This window comes from Glycine max, chromosome 8 (assembly GCF_000004515.6).
Source record: "Glycine max cultivar Williams 82 chromosome 8, Glycine_max_v4.0, whole genome shotgun sequence".
Classification (NCBI taxonomy): domain Eukaryota; kingdom Viridiplantae; phylum Streptophyta; class Magnoliopsida; order Fabales; family Fabaceae; genus Glycine; species Glycine max.
Window position 1 is genome coordinate 14800020 of NC_038244.2, and position 18311 is coordinate 14818330.

The 18311-nt window shown below is 30.0% G+C and overlaps 2 protein-coding genes across 3 annotated transcripts; one reads left to right on the forward strand and one right to left on the reverse strand.

The window, feature by feature from the left end:
* Positions 1 to 6155: 6155 nt before the first annotated feature.
* SWEET24 (sugar efflux transporter SWEET24) lies at positions 6156 to 8280 on the forward strand. The gene is made up of 6 exons (NM_001253192.3): positions 6156 to 6301; positions 6950 to 6986; positions 7075 to 7291; positions 7369 to 7527; positions 7603 to 7722; positions 7800 to 8280. The coding sequence occupies exons 1-6, from the start codon at positions 6259 to 6261 to the stop codon at positions 8064 to 8066; spliced, it is 843 nt and encodes a 280-aa protein (NP_001240121.1). The 5' UTR covers positions 6156 to 6258; the 3' UTR covers positions 8067 to 8280.
* Positions 8281 to 14007: 5727 nt separating this feature from the next.
* On the reverse strand, positions 14008 to 17870 carry BZIP81 (transcription factor bZIP81). Of its 2 annotated transcripts, XR_005892428.1 has the most exons (5): positions 17432 to 17870; positions 17289 to 17360; positions 17050 to 17079; positions 15749 to 16230; positions 14008 to 14400 (listed from the first exon to the last, which is right to left on the reverse strand). XR_005892428.1 is itself a non-coding variant. In NM_001358744.1 (4 exons), exons 1-4 carry the CDS (start codon positions 17729 to 17731, stop codon positions 16150 to 16152), a joined length of 483 nt encoding a protein of 160 aa, NP_001345673.1. In that variant the 5' UTR covers positions 17732 to 17752; the 3' UTR covers positions 15879 to 16149. The 2 variants fall into 2 exon arrangements, 1 of the variants encoding a protein (NP_001345673.1); NM_001358744.1 differs by lacking the exon at positions 14008 to 14400 and having other exon boundaries at positions 15879 to 16230; positions 17432 to 17752.
* Between the last annotated feature and the right edge of the window lie 441 nt (positions 17871 to 18311).

Genomic DNA, 18311 nt, shown 5'->3' on the forward strand with positions numbered 1-18311 from the left:
ATAGGGAAGAACATGGGACGAGTTACAGTAGATTTATTTTTGTTCCTACCCAAAAAAAATTTAGGATCATTTATGACCCAAACCTATTTCAATCAAGGCATTAATATATGTGGTATAATATTGGGTTAACTCATTACTTACACTTATTAGTCAATCAACTAAACTACACTTTCTTTTGACATGCTATTTTTATTTTTGGTTATTTTCAAAGTGAACGGCCATCATATATTTTTTATGTTATTTTTGTTTAGCTGCTTAATATATTATATTAAAAATGAAAATATAATATTATATTCGAACAAAAATTAAGCTTTAATTCTATAAGGATAAAAATTAAAAATTATATTTTAGAAAGACTAAAATCAATCTTTTAAATTTTATAGAAATTAAAATTGAATTTTTAAATTTTTTAGACAAAAAGAATCACTTGCCACTGGATGGCGTGGATGCCATGTCACTCGGATTAAAAGTTCATGGGAAGCCGGGCCAAAAATCTGTTAAAGGACTAAAATCAAATTTCTATTATTTTAGAGGACTAAAAAATATTATGCCTAAGTATATAAACGTATTCACAACATTAGAGACGAAATTTCATTTTGATTTATACGTACACTGCCACTTCTTTTAATTCTTGTGAAATTCTCATATAAAATATATAAATGTCAAACAGAACGTGATGTGTTGATGTATAAAATAAAAATTGAACGTATGATATCATCATTATCTTAAAATAAAAGTTAGACTATAAAGTTTATTAAACCAAAAATGTATAAGAATCTCATAAAATTTTGTCTTGTGTATAGGATGGGACGATACTCAGCAAGGTGGGAGAAAAACACACTCAACGTGCACAAAACATCCTTTTTAAGAAATAAAGTCGATTAAAATGGTTCCAAGTTGGATTAGGTTTCTTTTTAATTATCTATGCCATTGACGTCGAATTGGCAATTATGGTAACTAGCTAGCACAAATAGAATTTTATTAACAAATTTCGTTTCGAAGCTATGTAATGACCTAACAAACTAACCGTGGGCTTTTTAACCAATTTAGGGTCTAAGATTGCCTCTCAGTTACCTAAGCAATTCGGATTATTGCCCACTAGTATAACATCCGTGTACGGTTAAACTAAATTATAACTAATTAAAAATATATAACATTTGAATCTATATAATATAAAAACATTTTTTCATAAATTTATATATTTATAAATGAATCTAAATTATTTTGGAAGAAAAGATATAAGAGTACTACCCGTTAAGAGACACAATTATTAAAAAAAATAATGTCATCTAAAAAAATCAAAAGTTATTGGATTTTTTTCACCTAAAGCTTGTAATATGATATTTTTAAAATAAAATTTTAAAAATGTAAATAAGGAAGAAAACTGACTTTTGTTTTTAATATAAATCATAATAATATATTTATTAACTTATTCATTTTAAGATCATAAATTCTTTAATAGATAATAAATTAAAATAAAAAGATTTTATGTTTACATATTAATATTAATATTTTCATTGGATCATATGTTATGTTTTATATATTTAAATTCATTTGATGTGATATAACTAAAAATCAAAATAACACAAAAAAAAGGAGAAATAAAATCCAATGATATTTTTTTATAAATAAATAAATAAATAAAATAAGCATATTAAAATTGAGAAAATGATTTCAAAAAAGAATTCTTCTTAGACTATCTCAAAATTATAGATTACAATAAATAAATAAAAACACAAAAAATGATATATATATATATATATATATATATATATATATATATATATATATATATACTATTAGAGATGGGATAATGTCTCAAATAATCAAATAAAAATTGGGAGGAAAACTAATGCAACATTTTTTTTTATTAAAATGAAGATATTCGAAAATTTTAATTTAAAGTTTAAATTAAATAGTTAAATAAGATGGTGTTATATTTTATATGTTGACTTTATTCAATATAAATTGTAATGTCATAATATTAAATTTGTTATTGTGGTGTATAATATTTGAATACGGGATTTTAAAATTTTAAATTTTAAATTTCATATTCAAATATTTAAAACACTAAAATATACTGAATCTGCATTACCACTGTTAATAGTGCCATGTTACAATGAATAAAAAATTAACATTTCTAAGACTAAACTAGTAACCACTAGTATAAATTTTTTAAAAAACTTAGTACAGCATCAAACGTACTAATTAATTGTTTGTCTTCAATGCATAACATTAATGTAGTACTATTAATTAAGGTGGAATTATCTATCTGCAGTGCATACCATTAATGTATTAAATTAAAATAACATTAATGTATTAATTAAGGTAGCATTATCTATCTTCAATGAATACCATTAATTTACATTAAGGACCTAAGGTGCCATGGTTGTCTTTAATTAGCTATAGAATGTACTCCTACTTCTCAAATAATTCTTTCTTAAATAGTACTAGAAAAAAATATTTTCAATTATTATAAAGTTAATGACAATTTTTTTTATTCGTATATATGTTTTTTTACTGATTATTCGTATATATGTTAAAATCCAAATATTAACACACTGTATAAACAACTCTTTATATATATATATATATATAATATGGATTCTACAGCGTAAAAGATTAGAGATCATACAATACAAAGTTCTCCCAATCCTCAAACCCATTTCTTACTTCCATTAATTGCTCTAACCTCACCTGTGTTGTGAATGGGTTTTGTTTAAATCTTTATCACACTTCTAAAATCATTAGACCAGACCGTCAAAATGTCTTTTATCAGTATCTTTACCCCTTTCTCTCCATTGCATGTTTGTTTGGCTCCATCTAGTGAAGGTAGTATGTACCATTGACTAGAATAAATTAACCTTGCTTCCCATATCAACTCAGTCAAATTCAATAAAAAGAAATAACATAAGTAGTTTTACTTATAACTTACACGATAAGCTCTCAATGTTTAATCAGGGCATATAAATATATATATCATGCACTTCTGCTGGACAAAAATTAAAGGAATTTTGTTAGCAATCTTTGTTTACCAATTATTAATAAAATCAATATGTTTAGGAAAATAATAGAAATGTGTTTGAAGCTTACACGATTAAACCTACCCTATGCCTACCATATACTTGAAACCTAAAATGCCATGGATTTTCATAATCAATAAGGGATTCTTCAACCTTTTGTTTTTTAAGACTATAAGGTAATTAGAAACTAAGACTGACTCAGACGATCACCAAGGATATTGAATTGGTTAGTTACACTCTTCATGGGAAAGAAGACACTAGGGCCAAAAGTTAGAATACTAAATGAGGTAATGTTGGTAAGGTTTCTTAATAGTGATAGACTGATAGTACTTGATATGTCAGTCTCATAGTAATATCTATGACAATATATATATATATATATATATTAAAAAAGACTGACTCAATTATTTGCTTGATCCTTATCACAAGACGTTTCTAATGGGGATTCTTAAATCTTTTGCCACAGCGCCAGATACTGTATGCCAAAGACTAAGCAGATCTGTACCATTTTAAAGAAGGCTTATTAAATAAAAACATTTTTCTAAGAGAAATGACACTTTTTTTTTGTAATTGTAAGTAGAAAAATGTTTTTTGAACACAAAAATAGGATAGTAAAAAAGTTGTCTCTTTGATTTTGAGTGTATTTTTAAAACGTGTGCATATCCTGGGAAAATGATAAAAATTGAGTTATAGAAACAATTATATACGCGGTGGGATATTCCTCCGACGGTCCCACCATTTGAAGTTTTCCACCAAAAGGAAGATCAGAATAGTTTATTTCTTTCTTCCACCAACAACAAACAGGAATGGGAAACCAAAACAGTACTGAAAACCACTTCCACTTGTGTCATTGTGAAACTAACCACAACATCTCGATATTTATTACTTGCAATGCAATTGAATGAATGTGTGTTAATTATACCTCAGTGAAGAAAACTAAACTAAGCTCATAAATCTCCAAAATATTTATATGTTAATATTGTATTAATATTGGCGAACACTCTACAACAGGTAGAGTAACGTTCAAATCCAATCATCACTCCTCTTATCACTTATCAGTATTCACAATTATACATATGAATGAATCACAATCACTTTTTTTCTGAATGAGTCTATATTAAAATTAATACATATTGCATTCAAATCTCATGCACATAACACAAATAGCAAGCTCCCAATCAGTTCCGCCAATGGATTGGATGGTTCATGATGTTGTACATTTGCAATTAGCCTAATCTAGTTAATTGATCATAGCATTAACGTACAATCTTCAGTGCGAAAGTTATCCAATCCATTCAAATAATTATTAGAGTCTGGGCCATGGGCGTACGTACTATGTAACAACATACTAGTAACTTACACATACAAATGCAATGGACTTTCACTCACTTCAAGATATACCAATTTGTACGAGGCTAGATATTAATTAATTGAAAATCCGTGTTAGTGGAACCCTGTGTGGACACTTTTTGTTACCAGTGCCACGAGATCAGATACATTAATTTTGTGACCCCATATTTTATTTGTTCTTTAATTAAGCGTCAAGACAGGTTTGACTGAATTATTTCGACCAAGATAATAATAAGAAGGCTATTATACCCTCATGTTTATACTGTTCATGATAATATGAATCCATCAAAGGCTCTTTAGTTTTCTCTCCATTATCATCCAAAAATTTGTCGAAAACAAAGCTAACTTTTCACCTCCATCTATGTAACCGATGGCGATGATGTTACCCATATTTTGACTAACTTATTTTTTTATTGATTTAGTCAAAAAGATAAATTATTCGCACTAAAACTAAGAGAGTACATTGGTTAAGAGAATATTATTTTTTTACCATCTAACTAACTTTTATAATGAAATAACTAAAATTTAAATATAGTACCATAGTATATAGTTACCGAACATGACATATAGCATCCTGAATTGGAAATTGTAGACGAGCTCAAGTAATGAAAGCAATCCCAAATTCCCAATCATTGAGAGAAAAAGGATTGGATGAAAATGGCAAGGCAATACGGCGTGTGGTCTGGCTTTGGACTCCACCAATAAACGAATTACAGCAGGACGTGGCGGTACATAAAGAAAGAACAAATACAAATAATAACAAATATTGTTGATGGGGGTATTTTTTTTCTTGTCGTACTCCTTCCTATTGCATATAACTGAAAGAAATGGAAGGCTTGAATGGGGGGGAAAACGAGATGCCTTTGACACACGAAAAACCTTCAATTTGCACACAAAAAAACAGCTAGCTCACACTATGAGACAAACGAGTAACAGAACGGCATATATAGAAAGTGTGTCACATTCACACCAAGAGAAGAGAGAGAGAGAGAGAGAGGTGAAGTGGTGACGCACCATCATATCATGGCATGTTTGTTTTGGGATTCAATGCATAGGCCTTCCCATCCCAGGGGATGTTTGGTTTCAAAGGTTCACGTGAATCCATCCCTACCCCTACCTCTAACACACTCCCCGTATCTCAATGTCAAGTTGCACAATGGCAAGAATTGCATGTCAAATGCCATCAATCCTAATTATACATATTCTTAAAGTTCTCTGACTTATCCCTCCAAAATTAAAATTAAAATTTTCTATGTACTTAAAAAAAAACATGATTGATACATTTTTTTTAAAAAAATTACATAAATAATTTATGATAAAATTAAATTATTTTTCAAGAAAACCTAACTCAATTGGATTGTTGAGCAGAATATACTTGAGTCCTTATAAATTTTTTGACACGGTTTTTTATTCATATCAATAAAAAAATATTAATTCCATTTTCATTTGAAATAAATTAGAGAATCTGGCCTTAACTATATGCATCTTTACGTTGTTTCTCTTGATTTCTTCTCATCACAACAGAAACAAAATGAAACGAAATAAACAGATGGCATGGCAAGAGACGTTACAATATTCCACTAGAGATTGTGATTCAAAAAATTCTTACATATAGAGAAATGAAGTGGCACGTGGAGAGTCCTGAGTTGGCTAGGCAAAATGGTTTTTCGCTACGCTACCTACTAAAAAAGATTAATCCCTCATGAAGGCTGAATGAATGACTTGATATTACGCAGTACATTCCCGTTTGTGTATAAATAGGAGGAGGGAGTTGCTCATCACATCCTCATTCGATCATTCACGAGATTGAGGCGGGGGTTGATTTGGAAGAAACCCAGCTAAGGTAATTCCTCGCAACCCCTAACTAAACCTTCAAAGGATCATCATGGGCAGTCACAATGCTTTGGCTGCCACTTTCGGAATATTAGGTAATTAACCACCTACACGTGCTCATCATCGATCATTGCTATCTTTCTTTCTTTCTTTCCCTTTCTTGTTTCTTGCATCTTGGTTTCTAGATAGCTATTTATTGATATGCATGCGCACCAATTTACTCTAAGTTCTTTAATTAAGTAGATGTCCGTTCGTGTGCATGTGCTGCCTTATCTCCTCTCCTCTGCATTTGCAATTCTCCTCCAATCCATTTTTTCCATCTTTGTATCTCACTTACAATTCGGGTCATGCAATTTTAATTCATTATTTTTTGTGTGTGTGTGTGTGTGTGTGTTCAATGTTCATTTCTTGCCAATACTTATTTTCTGTTCCTTCTTTTTGGGTGTAGTGAATTGGCTGACCCCACTTCTATAAATTATAGTTGAGTTATAGGTTGATCACAATTCACAAATTCCCAGTAATGGGTGTTGAGAAAGGACGTTCTTTTATTTTCTATTTTATTCATGGAGAATATCGAATTCTATCTGCACGTACTCTACAATTTCGTTTTTTTAACACACGCAGTGTCATGGGCCCGTTTCTTCATCAAGTTAAAATAAAATCATGAAAGTTATTTTCTTTTTTGTTTCAAATATTCTCATAATTAGTACGAATTGTTAACATTTATGTGATATGCTGATCAGGTAACATCATTTCTGTGATGGTGTACTTGGCTCCGGTGTAAGTTCTATATCAACTTTTTCTTAACAGGCGAATGCTTCCTAATTATTAAAATGAAGTTGATGATTAATTAATTTTGTGATTGCAGGCCAACGTTTTACCGGATATACAAAAAGAAATGCACGGACGGTTTCCACTCGCTGCCATACTTGTTGTCATTAATGAGTTCTATGCTTTGGTTATACTACGCCTTCCTCAAAATTCATGACGGCGTTGTTCCCCTTATTACGATCAACTCGATCGGATGTGTCATAGAGCTCATCTACATTCTCACCTACATTAAATATGCGCACAAGGATGCAAGGGTATATATACCTTTTTCTATATATGCATAATTAACTTACTACTTGGATCATCATCATTAACTTAATTTTAATTACAGAACTTAACCTATACCCTATTTGCGGCGATGAATATTGGCTTCTTGGCCTTGGTCCTTTCCTCGCGTTTTGCTCTAAATGGTTCCCACCGGGTCAAAGTCATTGGATGGATTTGTGACGCCGTTTCACTCAGTGTCTTTGCATCACCTCTAAGCATTATGGTGAGTTAATTAATTAATTAATTAATTATCTATCGACCCCTTCTCATGCATACATATATTATTAATTATCTGCAGGCAAAAGTGATTAGAACAAAGAGTGTACAGTTTATGCCCTTCTATTTGTCATTTTTCCTCACACTGAATGCCATAACGTGGTTTGTATATGGTTTGTCTATGCAAGACAAATGCATTTATGTAAGTAGCCCATTCAATTCCATTAATTCCATATACTACTAGCTATAGCACAATATATAAATTAATTTAAATTGCAGATTCCAAATGTGGGAGGGTTTGCACTGGGGCTAGTTCAGATGGTGCTATATGGCATTTACAGGAAGGGCAGTGAGAGTGAGAAGGAGCAAGGTTTAGGTGAAGGAGTGATAAACATTGTTGTTGTGAACCCGTTGGGACCTGCTGAAGTCTTCCCAATTGCAGTGGATGATAACAAAGTCAAAGATCTTGTTGTTGTTGATGATGTCACTGTGAGTCAACAAGAGAAAGAGAAAAACGTGGAAGCCAAGGATGATTGCCCAGTGTGATGTTTTTAGTTACGGCCGCCAGGATCATACTCTGCTTTTCCTCTATGTTACGTTATGTGTGTCGATCAGTTACCAATTAATTGTTCTCTATAACATCAAACCTACCATCATCTTAATGCATTACGCCTAGCTACTACTTTACTTCATTCTGCTCCTCCCTTTCCAATCAACATCTTAATACAACACTGCACCTACTTTTATTAGTTAATTAACCAACAATTTTCTTACTATAAAACATCAAGACAATCCTTCATCACAAAAATTAACAAACAATTTTCTTTTTCTGTGTATGGAAACAAAATCATCTAAGTATATGTATCTCAATCGATAACTTAATTATATATATGCTCACTTATTAATTAAGATAGCTTTTGCTAATTGAATTTCCTTTTCATGATTGTAATATTTTCCAAAAAACAAAAAATTAATTTAAATGAACTATATCGTTTTGTCAATTTTTATGTAATTGATTTTTTAAAAAAATTAATTAATTGACAATGTAATAAAAACTTATATTAACAATGCATGATAACTATACTTATCCAACAATAACTAAATTTTCAACTATTAATAACATATTTGGACTACTGTTTAATTAAAAGCACCTAAAAATATGTTTGAAACAAAATATACAAATAATCTATTTATATAAAAGTACTTTGAGCAGCTTATAATTAAAACGTTAATTTAAACTCTCTTTTTTTCTCGACAAGAAGATAATATATTATAAATATGGATTACGAGGGGAATCCCAAAAGGAATACAAGAGTAAATTATTGTTATCTTCCGATGTGCTTGATTAGCTTATATTTACACACTCACAAATAAAAGAATAAATACCAACTAACTATAACAATATGAAGTCTAGCATTTCCTGATAGCATGTTATTTATATCCAATCCTTCCCAAATCCCAAAGACCCTAAAATAATTACAAATCACATATGCTATGTCCATCAAAAAAATTTAATGACAATTAATTAAAATTAAAATTCCCTGGACAACAATGAGGTCACAAACGTTTCCGGTGACACCATCCATTTAAGTGAGAGAATAATTAAAAGTTTAGTTTTTCCCACTAAGCGAAAACAATACGGTGAAGGTTTGAGCTTCAAATACTCCTCCTCCTTTAAAGATGCATTCATTCTTCACAAGCCAAATGTTCCACACTACCATCCGCATTTCCTTCTCTTTGTTACTTTATAAGAAATGATCATGTCCGGTGAGTTTGGCAAAATCGATTTTATGCCCAATCACAAATAACAAGCTTTTCATATTTTCATCACTTCCCGATATATACAACACGTTATAAAAGAAGAAAATTAAAGGCTGACATTTATCGTTAGAAGAAACTACTTTGGCCCAGACAGACATTCTGGTTAGCTTTATGAACGCAATTCGAACTTCAAAATTCATCAGCCCCAAAAGTTGGCGTTATATGCAAAATTAAAGGATGGCGCAAAACAGAAACAGAGCAAACATTTTCGTCGTTACTAAAGCACTTTTTATCATCGTAGATACTTTACTAGCCTTTTATGGTCGTCGTTACCACCCAAAAGGTGGATTGTGCAAGAAAAAGAGAAACCTGTTTCCGCCAATGATGCTGCTTTTTCTTCTTCTTTTATTAGTATCAGTTCATCACTTATGACATCAAACAATACTACTATGAGCTAACAATAACTTCAAATGGAAATAAATCTCACTAATTTTATTCGAATATTATAACTAAATAAATCATTTTTAATTGTGATTTTATTTTTAACGAATTTTTTATTCATGATATTAAGTTCTAAAAAAATATTTTAGGAAAATTATTTTCTTTGAATACTTTTTTATTTAATTCAAGACATAAAACTTATCTCATTAGATGAACTAACATAAAAACTATTGAACTCACCCGGTGTTTAAATAAAAAATGTCAAATATGGTAAAAAAAAATACATGAAAAATAAGTCTCATTAGTAATTAAAAAAATTTAATATTAGATTTTTCATTTCAAAATAATTAAATCCATGTATATGAAACTTTAAAATTTCATATCAGTCACATTAAAATTAAAATTGTGTTAAAAAATCATTATTTTGAAATGATCATTTTAACTCTACAAATTTAAAGGGCTAAATTAAACTTTTTAAAATATAAATCAACAAATTAAATACAATTTTTCATAATTTTTTTTATAATTTTAGTGGGCCAATCCAACTTAATCCATAACTTGTTAGGTTAAGAACTTAAAATTTTCAACTCAACATCAAAAAAAGTCCAACCCAATCTAACTTAACTTCTTTTTTTTCGTGTGGGTTAAGTTCGTGTTTGATTAAATTGAGTTGAGTTATCCCATTGTAACAACTTGGTGTGAACTCAGGACCCTCCACCTTTAATATTAGAATTTACCTTTTGTTTGTTAAAAAAAATCTACATTATACCACTCAATTTTTGTTATGCAAACGTCAAATAAGAGTATCTTTGAATAAAAAATTTCATTCTTATAGGGAAAAAAATAGGAATTTTTTTCTTTAAGTTAAAATTAGCTTATAAATAAATTGTAAAAATTCTCTCATATCAACTTCTCCAAAAATTTATTTTAACTCCTGAAAAATTGATTTTAATTTATGAATAAGTTTATTTTACTTCCAAATAAATCTTAAGTTTCTCTTATAGGAAACAAAATCATTTATTTTTATATGATATATGTTAATAAGTGAATTTTGGTAACGATTGCAGTTCAGATCGTCTCCATTTCCTATAACCTACCACGGAAAATCAAACAAGCTAGCATATCAGAGCAGTATATATCGTGGATTGGTTTCTTGTGTGAATTAATTAATCAACCAAAGTCCAAAGTTTGTGAGTATGCTTTGGGTATTGAACCAGCTACATTTTCAAATTTTATAGGCCAGAATAACGTATGCAACTAAGGATAAGAGTGGACTTCAACGTCTCCCTCAAAAGTTTCTTTTAAATTATATATTTGTAGACTTTTTTTACATAAAAATATATATTTTTTAAATTTAAATTAGTTTAATTTTCAACTATTACATTTTAAATTTTAACATTTGTTCTTCATTTTTGAGAGTAAGAACTTCTTTTAATATACTCTTCTTCTTAATCTGTCATGTAACTGATTTCTATTATATCAAGCATATTATATTTTGTCATTTTTAAAAATATTATTAAAAATTTAAATAATATATAATATATCTAATTTTTTACACCAAAAAATTATTTATAATTCACCAACTTAAATTTTGACACACCATGCCAAATTAATATAGTTGATTCAAAACATTTTTTTTTTTACTTTACTATCCAATTTTAAAATATTATATTTTAAGTTATATTCTTATATAATAAAATGATTTTTTTACAATGAATATGTTTCCTACTACATTTTATTTTTATTTTCTAATAATGGTGATATGCTTTTCTTAGTTATATTTTAAATTTATCTAAATTTTAAAATATCTTTACAATGTATAAGAGTTTTTTAATATACGTTATTTTGTGTTTTGGTTTGTCATCCCTCCCTGACTTATTTTCTAGATTTACCCCTGTTTAGTGTTTCTTGGAGAATTGACAAGTCATGCAATATATATTTGAGTTGTTTTAATTATTCAAACAAGAATATATGATATACATATTTGAGTTGGTTTATTGAAACAAAAATAAAATGAAATTCATGAAATGATACTAAGAACATACACAAGTTTATGTGAGTTTTTGGTTAATTTATAGCATGATCTTAATTAATTATAATGATCTCCCCCAATTATATACAATAAATAAACTGATAGAGAAGATGAGAATTGTTAAAATATGATATAAATTTCTAGAATAGAAAAAAAATTCTTACAAATTCATGAATTATTTAGAAGTTAAATGTACTAGAACAATATAAGAGTATTTCTATGAACAATCTAAAAAGATTTGGGACTTAAGTAGACATCATGAGTTTTTTTTTCATTTTTTTACCAATTTCGGTAAAAAAAAAAATAGAATCAAATCGTACCATCTCTTTAATAAGTGAATGTCATTTTTTCTCCCAAAATTATCGAAATTATTCGTAATAAGATATTGACTAATATTTAAGACTATTGTATAAAATCTAGAAAAATCTATCTCTTGAAGTATGATGCTATCAATTCTTATTTGCCTATAAATAGGCTCCCAACAACACTTTAATGTAACGAGTTTTAAGACATTAATATAAACTCCTCTTTTCATTGTCTAAGAACTATACCATCACTAAATCATCTACTATTTCTAACTATACATTGATTCTAAACTCAACTATTAATCACCATTCAACAACTAATTATCTTTCTATTCCCCTGCAATACTAACAAGAATATAACAATAGAATCGAGCAAAGCATAGTGTAGGAGCTCTTAATATTGTTCAAAAAGATCCATGTCTTGATGATCAAGAGTGACAAAAGCTTCAACCATCATTGCTATCAGGGCCGGTTGAAGCATAAAGCAGGTCAAGCCCTTATTTTAGGCCCCCAAATTAATATCCCTTACAATTAATATTTTATATAATTTTTAATGTATGTTACTCTAGTGTTGTGGGCCAATTTTCTTGTAGGGCCGAGAGTGGTGATGCAAATCTGCCATATTGGTATTTGAATCCAAAATTTATCAATCATTATAGTGGGTTTCTTTTTTTTTTGTTTTGTTTTGTGCCACTTAAAAAATTATTTACTTATTAATTAGGTTATACATTAACGGTATTTTTAAAATCGGGTACATTTTTTCTCTAAATATATCAATTATTACTAAAATTAGTCCAAAAATCACTTTTTTCTACTCTAAATATATAAATTCTCAGTAAAATACACTAAAAAATTATTCATTTTAATCCTTTTTCTTGCTCATGAATATCTCTGATCATCTTTCTTGCACTTTTCAATTCATCATTTTTCAAGACGTCTCACGCATGTCGCTGCTCGCTTGCTCTTAGTCTTGGTAAGTATTTGATACCCTCTGATCATTCTCTTGTCCATTCATTCTAATCTATTTTGATTTTGATTTGTTTTATATCAAATTTGATATCAATTATTTGGGCGGGGTTTAATAAATTTATTTTATCTTATGCGTGTCAGTGTGTGTATATTTTTACATCTTAGATAGTTAAATTCATTATAAGAAATAGCATTTCCAAATTACTTTTTATGTTTAAAATTCACTAGCTTTTAAATTGATCAATTACCATCGACATTCGATTTGGTGGGACATCTTGAAGAGATTTTTGGGTGAAGCAATTCTTTGCCAGCAGTGAGGTTTTATTGTTTTTTTTAATAAAATGTAATAATAATTTATTTATTTTAAAAAGGTCTCACTTTCCAGATTAACTTTAGTCCTAAAAATATGTTGAGCCAGTGGCCTTGCTTGGTATCCATCAAGGCAATGGTATTACTCACCATCTTATTCACACTGCACATCCACACACACAGCCTCCCCCAACCAAAATCAACCTTAAGCATGGAAACTTACACCAACTCCAACACTATTGTTACTTACTTCATGCACGCCTTTGTTTCCACAAACTCCCTCATCCTCCTCACCAGCACGTGCCATTTTCGAGCATTTCCATATGAGAAGGTTTGGGAGAGGGAGGTTTGAAGGAGTTGGGATTTGGTGGAGAAGTCAAGTATAAGTACAGTGTTGGTGTGAGGGTAGAAGAAGAGGGTCATGTGCCATGGATGTTAGGGGAAAGCTGGTCTAGTAGTAATGAGAGTTTCAAGGTTTTCAGGTGTGGGTATGGAAAGTCTTTAAATAGTTTGTTGTTGTTGTGTGTCTTTCACCTCAAATTACATGTTTTTATCTCCCTATCTATCTAGGAGAACTCTGCTGTCAACATCATTTCATTATTAATAAAAAAAAAACACATAATTTTAAAATTTTAGTATCTATTTTTGCGTATGCCAACCCTACCCAATGTGTAGAAGGTTTATCCCAAATAAAATTCCTGACAGCTACATCAATGCGATTACATATGCCTTGGGGAATCCACAAGTTCCGCCCTATTTAGTATTTTACTCATCCTCCCAGCGAGCTTGCTATTCACTCTATTTATAATATAAGAAAAATCCTTATTCTGAATTCTTCCTTTCAACAGAGAAAACCCCAGGTATTTTCCCAGATTGGTGGTGTGACGGAACTACAGAATAGAGGCAAACCTGGTAATCTTCTGTCTCTTCACATTGGAGAAGGCATAGAAGATGGATTTCTAGGCATTAACCTTTAAACTTGAGTCCTTGCAACACAATTCCAAAACCTCATTGACAAGTCTCACTTGAGCATATGTTCCTTTGACAAAAAGTAGGCAATCATCTGCAAAGAACAAGTGGGAATTAAACCTCTGGCCCCCTCACTGATGTTTTCACTTCGAACCAACACCTTAGATATAAATTTAAACAAGACATTGCAAAGACTTATAGGGCTGAACTCCTTCATGGTAGTAGGGGGTATCCACTTTAGGAATTGGAAAAATCAAGGTCTCAACCAGCTGTTGAAGGAAAGTAGTAGTGGAGAAAGTTTGAGTAATCAAGTTACAAACTTCATCACCCATAACATCCCAATATGTTCTATAGAAAAAAAAGGTTGAAAACCATCTAGTCCGGGGGCCTTATAGGGACTCATAGCAAACACCGCTTGTTTGACTTTAGTCCTTGAGACAAGTTTAATGAGGTCTTCAAGCATGTCTTTGCTGATAGAGGAAATATTATCTAGCTTCAAGCATCGGGGAAAACAAGGCTCATTCATGCTAAACAAACTCTTAAAGAAGCACCCAGCTTCAATCTGTTAAAATTTTATTGAACACAAAATTATAGAAAAAAATTGTATTTTAAAAGAAAAAAAAATCTTTATTCTCCAAACAATTTTTTTGGTGAAATTTATTTTTTGCTCTCAAGTAAGAAAAGAAAAAGAAAAACTAATATATATATATATATATATATATATATATATACTTTTCTTTCTTACTAAACAACTAAAAAAAATTCATGCATCACACTTTCCGTTCTCTTTTTTTCCTAAATAAAAGATACCATTAAAGTAAAAGAGTTATCAAATTATATTCTTTTTTTAAATATTAAATTATTTTATTCATTTCTATTCTATAAATTTGAATATTTGTTTTTAAAATAAAATAATTTCGTTTTCTTATTAAGATACATGAAGTTTGTTGTGTTAAGCATTTTATTTTTATTCTTTTATATTTTTTAGATAGAAATTGAATTTTATTATTATTATAATCCTAATTAGTACTATTTTAATATTAATTTTAAAATAGTATATCAAATTAATAAATATGGAGATGATATATTTTGATTAAAAAATATTTTTATAATTATTCTTTAATTTTTTTAAAAAACTATATCTGTAATTTATTTACATCTAGTAAAAGAAAATATTTATTATTAAAAATAAATATATTTCCTATTATATTTTATTCTTCCTTAAGATTTTTAATTTCAATGTTATTTTATAATAATGAAATATTTATTTATTTATAATTTTAAATTTTTATTAGTTTAAAAATATCCGTATAGTAAACTAAAGCTTGCTAATATTATATTTTAATTATCCCTAGATAAATCGTGGATGGATAGGACAATTAGGAGTAAAGATTCAACAAAAGAAAAATAAAAATAGCAGTATAGATAACACATGTATATACCACTTATCGATACTTGTTTGTACATGGTCAAGGTTTATCAGTGTTCCCTCCCTGAAATATCAAAAAGCAGACAATCTAACATTAAACATAAATTCTAATTTCAACTCCCTTCCCCCAATAAAGATCTATCCCCGCAATATCCATCAATTCAAGGATCTTCCAATAATAAGCTTCAGCTTGAATCAAATTAGTTGAATTATTTGGCTGCATCTATTTTCTCTCTGCAGCAATGTAACTCCAAGTGATCCTGGAAAATAATCAGCAAAGCTATATGTATATATAAAAAAAATCTTTTCCTCTCTTTTTCATATTTATCCTTTCAACACTATCATGCATCATTTGTTTGGTATCTATACACCAGGACTTGAAAACTAGTCCATTAGGACAAGCAACATATTACATCACCATTGGGATGAATTCACTCTCCGAAGCATTGGTTTTGGTTTACGTTTTTCCTCAACTGGAATAAGGCACTCCATGAGCTGCAGGCAAACGAGTAAAGGAGAGACAGGGATCAAATTAACAGCCAAATAGCAAATAACTACATAAAAGGTAAAGCCAGTGCACATGCCCCTTGCCCCTTGGTGGTTTGTTGCTCAATTATCATTTATTGAAGTCATGCTTAGTACAATTGTAAGGAAAGAGGGAGTCCACTTCACCCTCTAAAGTCTAGAAACAAAAAATTTTACTCCTGATATCCAATTTAACCAAAAATTATAAATTCTGGGTACTGAAGTGATGCATCATACATACTATATAACAGGTATTGAGTGTTCCAAAAAAAATTCCAATTCCAAGGATAAGGATATAACTGACATATGGAACAATTCTAAGAGTATTTCAAAGTCTTGTGAAAGTGAGATTGAATAATCCATCAAGAATTAATGGTTACGGAAGAGAATTGCGTGTGCACAATAATCTGGACGACTTGAAAGATGAATAAGAAAGCATCTCGAACTCATCCCAAAATAGAGGGGCGATTAAACCTAAACTAATCCAACATAACCAGTGCAATTATATGGATTGGTGGATAGCATCCTTCACCGTTCCACCAGAATTATATGTTGTGTGTATGCTGGTCAAACCTAACCCACTTGTTTGAATGGAAGTTAAAGATGAACATTTATTCGCTTTTTTTCTCTCGATCTATGAAACTTGCAAGCTGCTAGGCAGTACTGTAATTTGAATTGAATTCATAGATAATAAATGGAAGTTGAATTGTTTACACAAGAATTCATAATTATGCGAATTGAGGTAGATCGATTCAGGCTGGTAGAATGAGAAAGGGAACGGATACATACCTGATTGAACCTCTGCCTTTTCCTATCGGCCTGCATACATACAATACCCAACAGAAATCTTGAGCAACAAATAATCAACTAGGAAAATAATAATATTATAAAACAATCTTGATCCATCCAAGACAACACATGCAATTTCTTTTCTGTTGATAAGTCCTGCAATTTAGACAAGAATTTTGGAAAAGGCGGGAAAGAGGTTTGAGTGAATATGGAGAATAAGGCATAGATAACATACATACCTCTTGTTTTAACAAGATGGCATTCTCTTCCTCGAGATGTGTAACCAAAGATTCTAGCTCAACTGTGTAAGCCTGGAAAGTGGGTTTGAATTGTGAAAAGGGGGAAATAGAGAATTAATTAAATTTAAAATATAAAAAGTAACCTGCTTGCGTTCCCTGGACCTAGCGGCAGATTCTCTGTTTTTTATCATCCTTCTCTGTTTCTGAAGAGTGACCTTATCGACGACGAGGGGTTCCTCCACTAGGGTTTTTCTCTTTCCCCTTCCATGACTATGAGAGGGTGGCACGGCGTCGTTTTCGGTCAACAAATCCTGGAGGCTCATGCTCATGTTCATGTTGTCTTGAGACTCCATCTCCATGGTGGCGCCGTCCCATACCTGCTGGCTCGAAATATCCGAATTCGTCGTCGTCGTCGTCGTCGTCGCTACCTTGGACGATGCCATGTCTTCTTCTTAGTTCTGATCGATTTCACTCACACTCACTGCTTGCTCTTATTATAGCCATCCCACAACCACCACATGATCACCAATTCATTTTCTCTTTTCACTTCCCCTAATCCCACCACAACCAAATTATTATCTTAAATTTCATTTTATTCATCTATATTTCTTTTGTTATTAAATTCATACCTTTAGATAAAGTATAGTAAAATATTATTTCCAATTTAACACTGATCAGTATATTGTTTTTTAAAGTCAATCATAGATACTGATAAAAAAAAAAAACAGTGATCATGGATATTTACTTTTCTAATTAACCTTGAATTTTAGTTTCTATAGAAAAATATATATCTAATGAATGTAAATTTTAAGAGAAAGAGAGAGAGGAGGGAGAGAAAAATCTCCTTAAAAACAGTAGGAATTTCAGGGAGAAAAACTGTCATTTTGACCACTTCAATGAAAAAAGTGGTGGAAGTTAAAAAAAAACATAAAATACTGCATATTATTATTATTATTATTATTATTATTATTATTATTATTATTATTATTATTATTATTATTATTATTATTATCTACATGTGTT